Raw genomic sequence first — 14,265 nt, forward strand, 5'->3', positions numbered from 1 at the left:
CTTTATATAGAATCTACTCAGGGTGACGACGTGAGCATTGTTGAAATGACAACAAAGAATTTAGATTATTACATAAACTTAGTTGATAAAACAGCAGCAGGATTTGAGAGGACTGACTCCAATTTTTAAAGTTCTACTGTGGGTAAATGCTATCAAACAGCATCACATGTTACCGAGAAATAATTCATTAAAGAAAGAGTCGATCAATGCAGCAAACTTCATTTTTGTCTTAAGAAATTGCTACGGCCACCCAGCCTTCAGCAAACATCACCTGATCAGTCAGCAGCCATTAACATTGAGACAAAACCCTCCAGCAGCAAAAAGATTATTGCTGGCTAAAGGCTCACATGATCATTAGCATTTTTTAGCATAAAGTATTTTAAAATTATGGTATAGGCATTTTTTTTTTAGCTATAATGCTATTACACACTTTAAAAACTACAGCATAGCATAAACATAACTTTTACATACACTAGGAAACAAAAAACTTACATGACTTGCTTTACTGAGATATTTACTTTATTGCAGTGGTCTGGAACCATACCCACAATATCAGTGAGGTCTGTGTATCTTCGAACTATCATTTCCATCTCTTCCTCTCTCTCTTCCCTGTCAAACTCTTTCAAAATAAGATTACTAATTAAATTTTAAAAGTTACTATTCAGATGAGAGGACAATAAAAGACAGAGAAACTGTAGAGCTAAAGAAAATATATTGAAGACTAAAATAACACCAATAGAGCTAATAAATTAGAAACAGTAAGAAACAGAAAAGCTGTAACTGAAACACTGACAAAAGTTTAATCTTAGTAGAGAGAAAAAGACATAGACTGAATAATTTCCCTAAATACCTGTTTAATTCTCCTTACTCTGCTCTACTTTTTCACAGCTCTGTAATCTTCTAAATTCACATGTAACTTACTTATCTGTTATGTTAATTACTTATCACCCCCCACCACCACCACCTTGAGAATATAAGTGCCACAAAGGCAGTGGCTTTTGTTATGTTTCACTGGCACAGGGCAAGTGATCAATAAATATCTGTTGAATGCATTAATAAATGCATGACGATGATATGAAAGACAAAGATGATCCTCCAAAATGATAACCCAGCACATGGATGACAGTAAATTTCAATGAAATGAAGAAAAAGCTAAATATTTAGAGAAAAAGAAACAGTGTATTCCTGGAAAAAACAATTCAACATTATTTGCAGCAAGACACATTGAGTTAAAAAGGCTATATACTCTCCAGTAGTCCAAGCCAATTAAAAAAAGTCTAGAAGTAGGGATAAAAGAAACTATAGTGTTGTACTTCCTGATAAGAACATTAAGTACCAGAAAAAATCACTAATGTCTGTAAGATTTTGAAATAAATTGTTATTGTAGAAATATTACACCCAATCAAGTAGATATTTAAGTGACAAAAGCAATGGGCAAGCATTATTTAACAATCAAAAACTTAAGAAATAATGCCCCAATGAGCACATGTTGAAAAACTATGAAATTAAGTCAAAGACCTCAGAAATGGAAAACAATGGTTAAAAAGACTAGTGGACGCTGGGCATAGTGGCTCACACTTCTAATCCCAGTACTTTGAGAGGCTGAGGCAGGAGGATCATTTGAAGCCAGGGGCTCCAGAACAGCCTGGGCAACATAGTGAGACTCTGTCTCAACAAAAAAATTAAAAAAAATTAGGCAGGCATGGTAGTGCATGACTGTAGTCTCAGCTACTTGGGAGGCTGAGGTGGGAGAATTGCTTGAGCCCAGGAGGTTGAGGCTACAGTGAGCTGTGACAGAGCCACTGCACTCTAGCCTGGACAACAGTGAGTCCCTGTCTCAAAATGAAATATTTTAAAAAAGAAAAAGAAAAATAAGGAGGAGAGAATTCTCTTGCCATCTCCCCACTTCTAATAGAACTGTCTTAGTTCCATCCTTTTCCTTTTCTCTCTTCTTGCTTTTTCACTCTTAGCCAGTAGGTTAAGGATGAAATTTTAGCAAATTGCAAAATTACTTTAAATCCCTCACTGTTTATACTCTGATATACTCGGTACCATAAATTTACTAGTAATTCAGTTTAATAGCATATGAGAAAAGTTCACAAATTCTCAGCCATCATTAAAATAACCTAAATTTCCCAACATTTTCACAATATGCTTTGTCTTATCTATATACAACTGTCTTTTTATTTGAACTATACTAGACTATATCTACAGAAGTAAGACATTATCTGATTAAAACTGATGAAAAACCACAACTAAAACATTTTATTGATTTGGATGTACTATAATGTTCAGACAGATTAAAATTTTAACTTTTTCTTACCAATAGTAAGCCAAACAGGCTTCCAGCTAAAATAAGATTAATTTTTCATTAGGAAAACCAAACCTTCAACTTACTTTTTTAAGAAAATTTTTAAAAAGATTAAAGAGGAGAAATATTAAGAAATAGTGAAAGGAATGGAAGTGTATACACTTATGTAATCCTGTAACTTGCTAATGCTTCTTACTTTGGGAATACACAATTATGGTTATCTTTTTTTTTTTAAGCACTCACTTCCTTGTATTCGTCAAAATTATAACAAAATAATAATATGATTTTGAAAAAAAACTCACACTACCATGCTAAAAAGTAATCATTTTCATTTATTATTTTTTACTTATCTGTGCACCTATAGCATTGTACAACCCTAAGTATTCAATTTTGTATCCTTATTTCATCTACCTCACGCTTTTAAAATGTCCCAATATTTTCTCTCCTAGTCTTCTATCAGATAAAATGTGTTATATCTTTTTACATTTTAATATGATTTAGAAACTAAATACACTATGGGAAATCCTTAAAATTCACCATAATTTTTCTTAAAAAATAGTTGAAAATACAGAAAAGTATTAAAAAAAAAAATCATGCCAGGCGTGGTGGCTCACACCTGTAATCCCAGCACTTGGGGACACCAAAGCAGGAGGATCACTTGAGGCCTGGAGTTCAAAATGAGCCTGGGCAATATAGCGAGACCCCCATCTCTACAAATTAAAAAAAAAAAAAACAAAAAAACCACTCATTGTCTGCCATACAAAGATAACTACCATTAATATGAAATGCTTTATTGTCTTTTTTCCTTTTATCTATAACAAATTTGTATATATTTTTTCACTAAATGTTATTTCATGATGAATGTGATAGCCGTAGTATTGCACACACTTTACTTACTCATGCTTTCACCGTTGAAAGCTGGACTGGTCTTAAGTTTTTACGATCATAAAGAGACCCAAGATAAATGCTTTTGAATACCTAAAAATATGTTATATCAATTTCTGACAATTCCAAGACAAAATTTTAGAAAAGAAAATATTGGCAAGGTTTCTGTCTCCTGACTGATAATATTGGGTAAACAATAGTCAACTTTTAAAAGATTTATACTAATTTTTGGAACTGCTTTCCAGAAGAGGTCCATCTGCTTCCAAAAATGTGCATCAATTTATAACAAAAATTCGAGTGCAATTTCACAAAGATCTTGCCATTTCATTTTTAAAAAGTATTTGGCTAATATGATGGCAAAAAATGGTAGCTCACTATTGTCCTAAGTTTACATTTCTTATAGTAAAATTGAGTATTTTTAATGTTCATTAGATATTTCTATTTTTTTCTATATTTGTCTCTAAATGTGTTTTCCTCTTTTTTTTCTTTTTTTTTTTTTTTTTTTTTTTTTTTTTTGAGACGGAGTCTCGCTCTGTCGCCCAGGCTGGAGTGCAGTGGCGCGATCTCGGCTCACTGCAAGCTCCGCCTCCCGGGTTCACGCCATTCTCCTGCCTCAGCCTCCCGAGTAGCTGGGACTACAGGCGCACGCTACCACGCCCGGCTAATTTTTTGTATTTTTAGTAGAGACGGGGTTTCACCGTGTTAGCCAGGATGGTCTCGATCTCCTGACCTCGTGATCCGCCCGCCTCGGCCTCCCAAAGTGCTGGGATTACAGGCGTGAGCCACCGCGCCCGGCCTTCCTCTTTTTTTTTTTCTGCTAGGGTTTTAATGTTTCCCTTATAATTTCTATAAATGCTTAACCTATAAAAGGAATATACCATGGCTTCTGAGTAATTTTATATATATAATTTTATATATATATATAACTACATATACATATATACACATACTAAGTTCACAGCCAGGTGCAGTGGCTCACACCTATAAGCCCAACACTTTGGGAGGCCAAAGCAGGTGGATCACTTGAGCCCAGGAGTTCAAGAGCAGCCTAGGCAACGCAGTGAGACTCTGTCTCTACAAAAAATAAATTAAAAAATTAGCCAGGCATGGTGGTGTGTGCCTGTGGTCCCAGCTACTTGGGAGGCTGAGGTGAGAGGCGTGCTTCGGCCTGGGAGGTTGAGGCTGCCATGAGTTGCAACTGCACAAATTGCACTCCATCCTGGGTGAAAGAGCAAGATCCTGTCTCAAAAAATGAAAAAAAATAATAAGTAATGTAAATTAAATAAAATGTAAAACTAAGTTAATAAATTTTAGCTATCTAAACTTAATACTCTCTTTTAAAGTGGTTAAAAAGTTTTGTCTCTTTATCCAAAAGCAACAACTAGGCCAGTTACAGTAGTTCACACCTATAATCCCGACACTTTGGGAGGCTGAGGCACGAGGATCACTAGAGGCCAGGAGTCTGAGACCAGCCTGGGAAACAGAGGGAGACCCTGTCTCTACAAAAAATAAACAAATTAGCCAGATGTGGTGGCACATCCCTGTGGTGCCAGCTACTGGAGTGTTTAAGTGAGAGGATCACTTGAGCCCAGAAGGTCGAGGTTGCAGTGAGCCGTGATCATACCACTGCACTCCAGCCTGGGCAGCAGAGCAAAACCTTGTCTCCAAAAAAAGTGCAACAATTTTCAGATTGTATACATCGTATCTCTTAATGGCATATAAATTATGTTACAAAACTAGATTTCACAAGTATACCATTGTTTAGAAATAAACATTTCAATTGCCGACATTAAAAGGAAAATTCATTATGCTCTGCAAAATGGGCAGGCATTTATCATAGATAAACATCTAAAAAAGAGTTCTAGGTTTAATCTGTCATGCAACATCTAACCATTTTGGTCACTTAACAACACTCATTAAATATCTGTTATCAAAAATACTTTTGAGAACAATCATACAGACCAGTGGTCAGCAAGTTGTAGGCTATGGGTCAAATACAGCCCATCTCCATTTTTGTAAATAAAATTTTATTAAAACACATTTATTACTCATGCTCATAATTTACATACTGCCTGATGGCTGCTTTCACACTGAGACTGAAGTTGTACAGTTGCCCTGCAAGGCCTAAAACATTTACTATCTGGATCTTTACAATACAGACAGCTAAAACACCTGAATAAATAATCTTACTAATTTTTAGAAGCTAGCCTAGGCCAGGCATGGTGGCTCACACTTGTAATCCTAGCACTTTGGGAGGCCAAGGTGGGCGTTTTACTTTGAGCTCAAGAGCTTGAGACCCGCCTGGGCAACATGGCGAAACCCTGTCTCTACAAAAAAATACAAAAATGAGCCGAGAGTGGTGTCTCGCACCAGTGGTCCCAGCTACTCAGGAGGCGGAGGCTAAAAGATTGCTCAGGCTGGGAAGCGGAGGTTGCAGTGACCCAAAATCGCGCCACTGCACTCCAGCCTGGGCAATAGAACAAGACTCTGTTTCAAAAAATAAAAACGAAGCTAGGCTAGATGGCCAGATCCTAACTTATAGAGCTCATACTTTATCTAGTACAGTGACAAGACATGTATGTAAACAACTTATAATGCAAGCTTTTAAAAGCTAAGTGCAATAAGAAAGGTAAAGAGTGTAAGAAAAAGGAAGAGATTCTTTCCAGTGAGGAAAATCAAAGAAGGTATCTTGAAAGAAGTAGCTTTTGCGCTGGGTTTTGAAGGATGGCTATAATTTGGACATTAAAAAAATGGGGAGAAGACTTCCAGTGTAAAGAAAAGCAGAGCTGTGAAAAACTGCAAGCACGACAGTGTACTTTTTATGGAGGAACAGTTAGGAGAAAATGCTAGTAAGCATTCTAGGGGCAAAGCATAGAGAAGGTTTTCAAAGTCAAGATTAGCAGTTTAGATTTTAAATATAATTACGTTCAGGATTGAGGATCAGTGATTATAACTGTGCTTTAGGAAGATCAATCTGACAATATCATAAATAATTTGAGAAGATAGATAATAAGGAAACTAGTTATGAAACAATTAAAATAATCCAACAGAAAAGAATGAACATGGTGACAGTGAGACCGGAAAATTATGACAGCAAAACCACTCACTTATGAATTGATAGCAGCATCAGAATATGCTTTCTTACTCATATGGTGTAAAAACTTTCACCCCCCCCAACCATCTCTCCCACCTTGAACAAAATGATAATTATTTCTAACTTATTCTGACAATTTGAAAAAGAGGATCTACTAGGCCACGCATGGTGGCTCACGCCTGCAATCACAGCACTTTGGGAGGCTGATGTAGGCAGATCCCTTGAGGCCAGGAGTTCAAGACCAGCCTGGCCAACATGGCAAAACCCCATCTCTACAAAAAATACAAAAATTAGCTGGGCCTGGTGGCGAACGCCTGTGATCCCAGCTACTTGGGAGGCTGAGGCACAAGAACTGCTTTAACTTGGGAGGTGGAGGCTGCAGTGACCCGAGATGCCGCCACTGCACTCCAGCCTGGATGACAGAGCCAGACTCTGTCTCAAAAAAGAAAGGAGGAACTGCTTAAATTATAATTAAAAGGGATAGACTACCACTTTCCCACTAAACTAAACCTGGATGCAAGCACAAAATGAAAACAATTCATGTGCTAGGGCTCCCTCTGCTGGACCACTAGAGAAAAAATCTGATCTTAAATGCTGCTGAATTGATAAAAAGAACAGATAAATTGGCTTCATAGCAGCTCCTTTCCAGGTGTATCAAATGCTTTCCTCAGGAGGGGAATAAGAAATTATCTTTCTTCTATATTTTCCACAGCACTAATAATTTAATTGTTGCTTAAATTGTTGACTAATTATGAAAGAGATTTTAATATATAGTCAAATCACACAAATTTTTTTTTTAATCTTTTTTTTTGAGACGGAGTCTCGTTCTGTCACCCAGGCTGGAGTGCAGTGGCTTGATATCAGCTCACTCAACCTCTGCCTCCAGGGTTCAAGTGATTTTCCTGCCTCAGCCTGAGTAGCTGGGATTACAGGTGCCCACCACCATCTCCAGCTAATTTTTGTATTTTTAGTAGAGATGGGGTTTCACCATATTGGCCAGGCTGGTCTTGAACTACTGACCTCAAGTGATCTGCCCACCTCAGCCTCCCAAAGTGCTGGGATTATAGGCCTGAGCCACCATGACTGGCCAAATCTCACAAATATTTAAATATACTCAATAAATTTACTTCTCAGTAAAAAGACAAGCTAGAATTAACCGGACTGATTTTTTTATAGGTAAGGAAATTATTCTAAGGAATGGTTTTATATTCCGTTCACTAAGAAATAAGCTGCAGCTCCCTTGTCCATTGGCTTTGACCGGAAGGTAGGAGAACCTTTCTCTCTAAGACTGAATCTCCCAAATGTTTCTGCTCCTTCTGGACAAGCCCAGTTCCCACCAGGTAACTCTGGTCCCCAGCCTCCAAGAACCATCTCCTACTTGTATCCCTCTATATATCACTACTTGCTTCTTACTGCTGCTAATCTCTCGACTGCCTCATCATCCCCTTTTTGGCATCTCAAGTCTTCCATCACCTATGTTAACAATTCTCTGTATTAAAGTCCCACTACAGGAAGGAGGAAAAGAGGAAGAGCAGGAGGGAAGGAGAAAGCTAGCACAAAATGGCCCAGGCCTATCTTTGCTGACTCTAGTGTACCCACTGGCTAGCTAACACCAGCCTCATTTCACAATGGAAAAGAAACAGCAGTAACATCAAAAAACTCTCTAGATTACTTGTGTAAACCCATCCTTCTCAAACTGTGGTATGTTGTGGTCATTTCATATCGCTTTTTCTTTTTCTTTTAGAGACAGGATCTCCCTCTGTTGCCCAGGCTGGAGTGCAGTGGCACAATCCTAGCTCACTGCAACCTCAAACCTGGGCTCAAGCAATTCTCCCCACCTGAGCCTTCCAAGTACCTAACATTACCAGTGCGTGCCACCACACTTTTTTTCTTTTATAGAGACGGGGTCTCGCTGTTGCCCAGGCTGGACTTGAACTCCTAGCCTCAAGCGATTCTCCCACCTCAGCCTCCGAAAGTGCGTGAGGGTACAGGCATGAGTTATCATGCCTGGCCATGATGCTTTGTGTTACACAGTATACCAGGGTGCTTTAATGTGAAATGCAAGATAAGCATGTCCAATCCTTCTGTTGTATCCATAGTAAGTGATTTTTATAATTATTTGTATATTAAACCACAAGGGTGCTAGAAAATTTAATGGTAAATAGACGATGGACGATTTAATGGTAAACAGTCTTCAACAAAAGGTGCTGGGACAACTGGATATCCATATGCAAATGAATGAAGTTGAACCCCCTCTCTCTTATTAAAAAAAAAAAAATTTCAAAATGTATGAAAGACCTAAACTCAAGGACTAAAACAACAAAATTCTTAGAAGAAAACATAGTGGAAATCTTTGTGACCTCGGATTAGTCAATGGTTTCTTAGGTAGGACACTAAAGCACCAGCAACAGCAGCAAAAAATGCACTTCCTCAAAACAACTTTTGTGCTTTGAAGGATATTTTCAAGAAAAGTGAACAGACAACCCACAGAACAGGAGAATATACTTACAAACCACATATCTAATAAGATACTAAAGGAACTCTTACAATCCATAATAAAATGACAACCCAATTTAAAAAGAGGTAAAGCCGGGCACGGTGGCTCATGCCTGTAATCCCAGCACTTTGGAAGGCTGAGGCAGGCAGATCACAAGGTCAGGAGTTCGAGACCAGCCTGGCCAACATAGTGAAACCCCATCTCTACTAAAAATACAAAAATTAGCTGGGCGTAGTGGCACATGCCTGTAATCCCAGCTGCACCTGTGGTCCTAGCTACTCGGGAGGCTGAAGCAGGGAAACTGGTTGAACCCAGGAGGTGGAGGTTGTAGTGAGCCAAGTTCGTGCCACTGCACTCCAGCCCGGGCTACAGAGCAAGACTCTGTCTCAAAAAATAAAATAAAATAAAAAGAGATAAATGTGGCTGGGAACAGTGGCTTGCACCTGTAGTCCCAGCACTTTGGGAAGCTGAGGCGGGAGGATTGCTTGAGGCCAGGTGTTCAAGACCAGCCTGGCCAATATAGTGAGACCCCATCTCAATTTTAAATTTTTTTAAAAAAAAGGTAAATGACATGAATATACATTTCTCCAAAAACAAAAAAGTGTCCAACATTGGCCACCAGGGAAGTGCAAATCAAAGCCACAATGAGATACCACTGTACACCTTCTATATGGCTACAATAAAAAAGAAATGTTAGACAGGATGTGGAAGTGTCAAAACCCTCATACACTGCTGACAGGAATGCAAAATGGTGCAGCCATTTTGAAAAAGTCTGGCAGTTCCTCAAAAAATAAAACCAGGCCAGGTGTGGTGACTCACACCTGTAATCCCAGCACTTTGGGAGGCCGAGGCAGGCAGATCACCTGAGGTCAGGAGTTCAAGAACAGGCTGGCCACCATGGTGAAAACCTGTCTCTACTAAAAGTACAAAATTAGCCAGGCATGGTGGCACATGCCTGTAATCCCAGCTACTCAGGAGGCTGAGGCGGGAGAATTGCTTGAAACAGGGAGGCAGAGATTGCAATAAGCCGAGATCACGCCACTGCACTCCAGCCTGGGTGATGAGTAAAACTCCGTCTCAAAAAATAAATATATATATATGTAACCAGAGTTATCATATGAACCAGAAATTTCCATCCTAGGTACATATCCAGTAGAATATCCAATGGAAATGAAAACATATCCACACAAAAAACCTATACACAAGTATTTATAGCAGCATTATTGCCAGAAATTGGGAAAAACCCAAATGCCTACCACTGATAGATAAAATATGGTACATTCATACAATGGAATATTATTCAGTAATAAAAAAAGAAATAAAGAGTACTGACACGTTACAATCTTGAGAACATCATGCTAAGTGAAAGAAGTCAGACACAAAAGAAAGCCTATTGCATGATTCTATTTATATGAAATGTGCAGAATAGGGAAACTCATAGAAACAGAAAGTAAATTAGTGGTTGCCAGGGTTTAGGGGTGGGGAGAATGGGGAGTGATGGTAATGGGTACACAGTTTCTTTCTGGGTGAGGAAAATGTTCTAAACAGTGGTGATGCCTGCACAACTCTTAAAAACCAGTGAATTGGCCCGGCGCGGCGGCTCACGCCTGTAATCCCAGCACTTTGGGAGGCCGGGCGAGGTGGATCACAAGGTCAGGGGTTCGAGACCAGCCTGATCAACATGGTGAAACTCCGTCTCTACTAAAAATACAAAAATTAGCTGGGTATGGTGGCAGGTGCCTGTAATCCCAGCTACTCAGGAGGCTGAGGCAGGAGAATTGCTTGAACCCGGGAGGTGGAGGTTGCAGTTGCAGTGAGCCGAGATCATGCCACTGCACTCCAGCCTGAGTGACAGAGACTCCGTCTCAAAAAAAAAAAAAAAAACACACACACACGCACACACACAGTGAATTGTACACTTTAAAAGGGTAAAGTATACAGTGTGTGAATTATATATTTTTTTAACGAGGGAAAATGATGACCAAAAAAAAAAAAAAGATCTTGCATCAGGACTCCATCTCTTTCCCATATATTCAATGTGGCTGCCAGGTCCTACTTATTTCTGTGGTATCGCTCACATTTTTCCCCATTAATTCCCACTGACCTCAACCTAGGTTGAGATCTCTCACCTGAACTACTAAAAAAGCCTTCTAACAAGCATTTTGAAACTTATCTCTCATTTCTCCCTTTCTTTGTTTTACAATTCAAGAGTTATCTTCCCAAAAGTGTGATGATATCACCGAATTACTCAAAAACTACTTGAAAATATAAAGTTGAAATTTTATACGAAAAATTTAAGGCACTCCACAATCTGGCCCAATCCTGTTACAACCGCATCTGCAACATTTTTTCCTATATACCCTCTTCTCCAGCCACATTATTCCACAAAAATGCCTTGTACTTGTATGCCATTCTGTATTTCTTGCTGTTCTCTCCCAAATGAAATTATTTCACCTCTATTTTTGCCTATTTAAATCTAAACCAGCCTTGAATGTTATTTAAATGCTTATTCCTGCCTTGATTTTCCTGCAACAAGAATCATTTCATTCTCTACATTTCATTCACATTCTGTAACGCTACTGTTAAAACAAGGCAAGACAGAAGAATAGTATAGGTTTGAAGGTCAGATAGGCCTGTGTTCAAATCCCAATCTTGACACTTATTTATCAGCCACATGGCCTTGAACAAATTACTTAACCTGAGCTTCAATTTTCTGACCTGTAAAATGGGAATAATAATACATCAGAGTGATCCTGAAGATCAAATAAAGTATAATGAGCACACAGGAATCCTCAGTATATTAGTTTCCTTTTCATATTTCAGTTTGCTTTATATTCATGTTCACATGTCTGTCTTCCCCACTAGACTAGACACTGGTTGAAAGCAACACTATATAAGGTCCCCAAAAAAACTGTTAAAAGCGTACCACATAATAAAAAGTATATAGGCTATATAGATGCAAAACTGATCAACTCTTAACCTATTGTAGGTATTAAATATCTACTAATGCAACGACATAATTAAAAATTCAAAAGTTGTAATTAGTAACTTCCTCAATATTCCATTTGAAAATATTCTAGTTGGCTACGCAGAAATGGAGATTTAACTAGTAACCTTGATTCATTTCTTATGGTCAATTATTCTAATATTTTATGAAGAAATAAAAACAGAAAAATGGAAGAAAAACTTAAGTCACTGTTAAGGGGGAAAAATCCATTTTAAGAAAAATGTGATTCTACAACTACATGGATAAATCTGGCATTATACTGAGTGGAGTAAGTCAGACATAAAAGAGTACATACTATATGTTTTTTTTATATGAAATTCTGTAACAGGCAAAACTAATCTAGTGATAGAAATATGAGCATTTGTCTGGGGTAGCAAGTGGGGAGGTAGACTGACTGCAGGAGGGTATGGAAAGCCTTTTGGGAGAGAGGGAAATGTTCTAAATCTTGATTGGGGCATATACATTTGTCAAAAATCATCAAGCTGTACACTTAAAATCTGAGAATTTTATATGTAAATTATACCTCAATTTTTAAAAACTGTGAGCCATAAAGAGCCAATGTCTTCAAAAGTAGCAAAGAAATATCAAATATGTTCAATTATCCACCCATGCTATTATATAATAAAAACTGAAAACCGGTCAGGCACAGTGGGTCATGCCTGTAATTCCAGCACTTTGGGAGGCCAAGGTGGGTGGATCATCTGAGGTCAGGAGTTCGAGACCAGCCTGATCAACATGGGGAAATCCCACCTCTACTAAAAACACAAGAATTAGCCAGGCGTGGTGGTGTGTTCCTGTAATCCCTGCTACTCAGGAGGCTGAGGCAGGAGAATCGCTTGAACCCAGGAGGCGGAGGTTGCAATAAGCTGAGATCGCACCACTGCACTCCAGCCTGGGCGAAAGAGGGAGACTCCATCTCAAAAAAAAGAGGCTGGGCACGGTGACTCATGCCTGTAATCCCAACACTTTGGGAGGCCGAGGCAAGTGGATCACCTGAGGTTAGGTTCAAGACCAGCCTCGCCAACATGGTGAAACCCCATCTCTCCTAAAAATATAAAAATTAGCTGGGCGTGGTGGTGGGGCACCTGTAATCCCAGCTACTCAGGAGGCTGAGGCAGGAAAATCTACTAAATATAAAAAATATTAAAAATATAAAAATACAAAAAAATAAAAAAATAAAAATTAGCCAGGCATGGTGGCAGGCACCTGTAACCCCAGCTACTCAGGAGATTGAAGCAGGAGAATCACTTAAACCTGGGAGGCAGGGGTTGCAGTGAGCCAAGACTGCACCATCACACTCTAGCCTAGGTAACAAGAGCGAAACTCTGTCTCAAAAAAAAAAAAAAGAAAAAAAAATATTAAAACATGAAGGGAGTATTAGAAAAGCACATATTTACTGGGTGCGGTGGCTTACGCCTGTAATCCCAGCAATTTGGGAAGCTGAGGCAGGCAGATCACCTGAGGTCAGGAGTTCAAGACTAGCCCGGCCAACATGGTGAAACCCTGTCTCTACAAAAATACAAAAATTAGCTGGGCATGATGGCAGGTGCCTGTAATCCCAGCTACTCAGGAAGATTAGGCAAGAGAATCGCTTGAACCCAGGAGGCGGAGGTTGCAGTGAGCCGAGATCGCGGCATTGCACTCCAGCCTGGGCAACTGAGCAAGACACTGTTTCAAAAAAAGAAAAAAAAAAGAGAAAAGAAAAGCACACATTTGGGGTTGTTTCTGATATATAACTGTGGGTTTCACAGAAGTAGTTTTGGCTGCTAAAATAGAAAATGTTGATATTAGATGTTATTGTAGTACTATCAAGAGTAACTATTCACTACCACGATTATAACTGAGCAATTACATTTGGCAGACACTGAATTTAAAAAAAAGTAGCGTTGTTAAGAACTGTTATATAGTGATCTTAGCTCATGGTTAACAAATTAAAAACTGCTTTGCTAATAAAAATTTGTAGAAAATTGGCGACATCTTAATAACTCATACCTAGGGATCTTTACACCAACAGTTTTGTTATGACAATTTCAGTAGTCTGAAAAGACCGTGTATTTGTTTAAAGGTAAAGTTTGCAGCTTTTAGAGGGAAAAAAATCTTTAAAAAATCGGTGGAGCTGCTTTCTTTACACCTTCCTTTTTGACAATTCTGTAAATTATACTCCACTGTATTGACAAATAACAAAGGCAAAGGTATCAGAGTCACAAGTTCAATTTTTAAAAAATTTACATTTCCAACCATGCACGAGTAAAACATAGGTTTCCTTACCTCATCATCATCATCAGAATCATTCCCAAACACTGATGGTTTTTGCAAAACAGGGTGCAACTGCTGTGTTTTCTTTGGCAAAATAAGCCCATACCTGCATATATTTTTTTTGAAATAGAAATTAAACCTTTATGTTTAAATGTTAACAAATACATCTACTACCTCTTCCACATGAAGCTACCAAATCAAAACATGTCATAAGC

At 38.5% G+C, this 14,265-nt stretch overlaps 1 protein-coding gene across 30 annotated transcripts in view; it reads right to left on the minus strand.

Annotated features, from left to right (window-relative positions):
* NSRP1 (nuclear speckle splicing regulatory protein 1) overlaps positions 1 to 14,265 on the minus strand; it is a 72,844-nt gene that overhangs the window by 56,059 nt on the left and 2,520 nt on the right. For 24 of the 30 annotated variants that reach the window (XM_511382.9, XM_063798764.1, XM_063798765.1 and 21 more), the window contains one exon: positions 14,063 to 14,156. The exons of 4 other annotated variants lie outside the window; for them this stretch is intronic. In XM_511382.9, coding sequence (XP_511382.6) covers positions 14,063 to 14,156 — 94 coding nt within the window. Of the gene's footprint in view, positions 1 to 492; positions 899 to 14,062; positions 14,157 to 14,265 lie in introns of those variants that run through there. 2 more of the 30 variants (XM_063798773.1, XM_063798782.1) reach the window with 2 other exon arrangements.

Source organism: Pan troglodytes, chromosome 19 (assembly GCF_028858775.2).
Source record: "Pan troglodytes isolate AG18354 chromosome 19, NHGRI_mPanTro3-v2.0_pri, whole genome shotgun sequence".
NCBI lineage: Eukaryota > Metazoa > Chordata > Mammalia > Primates > Hominidae > Pan > Pan troglodytes.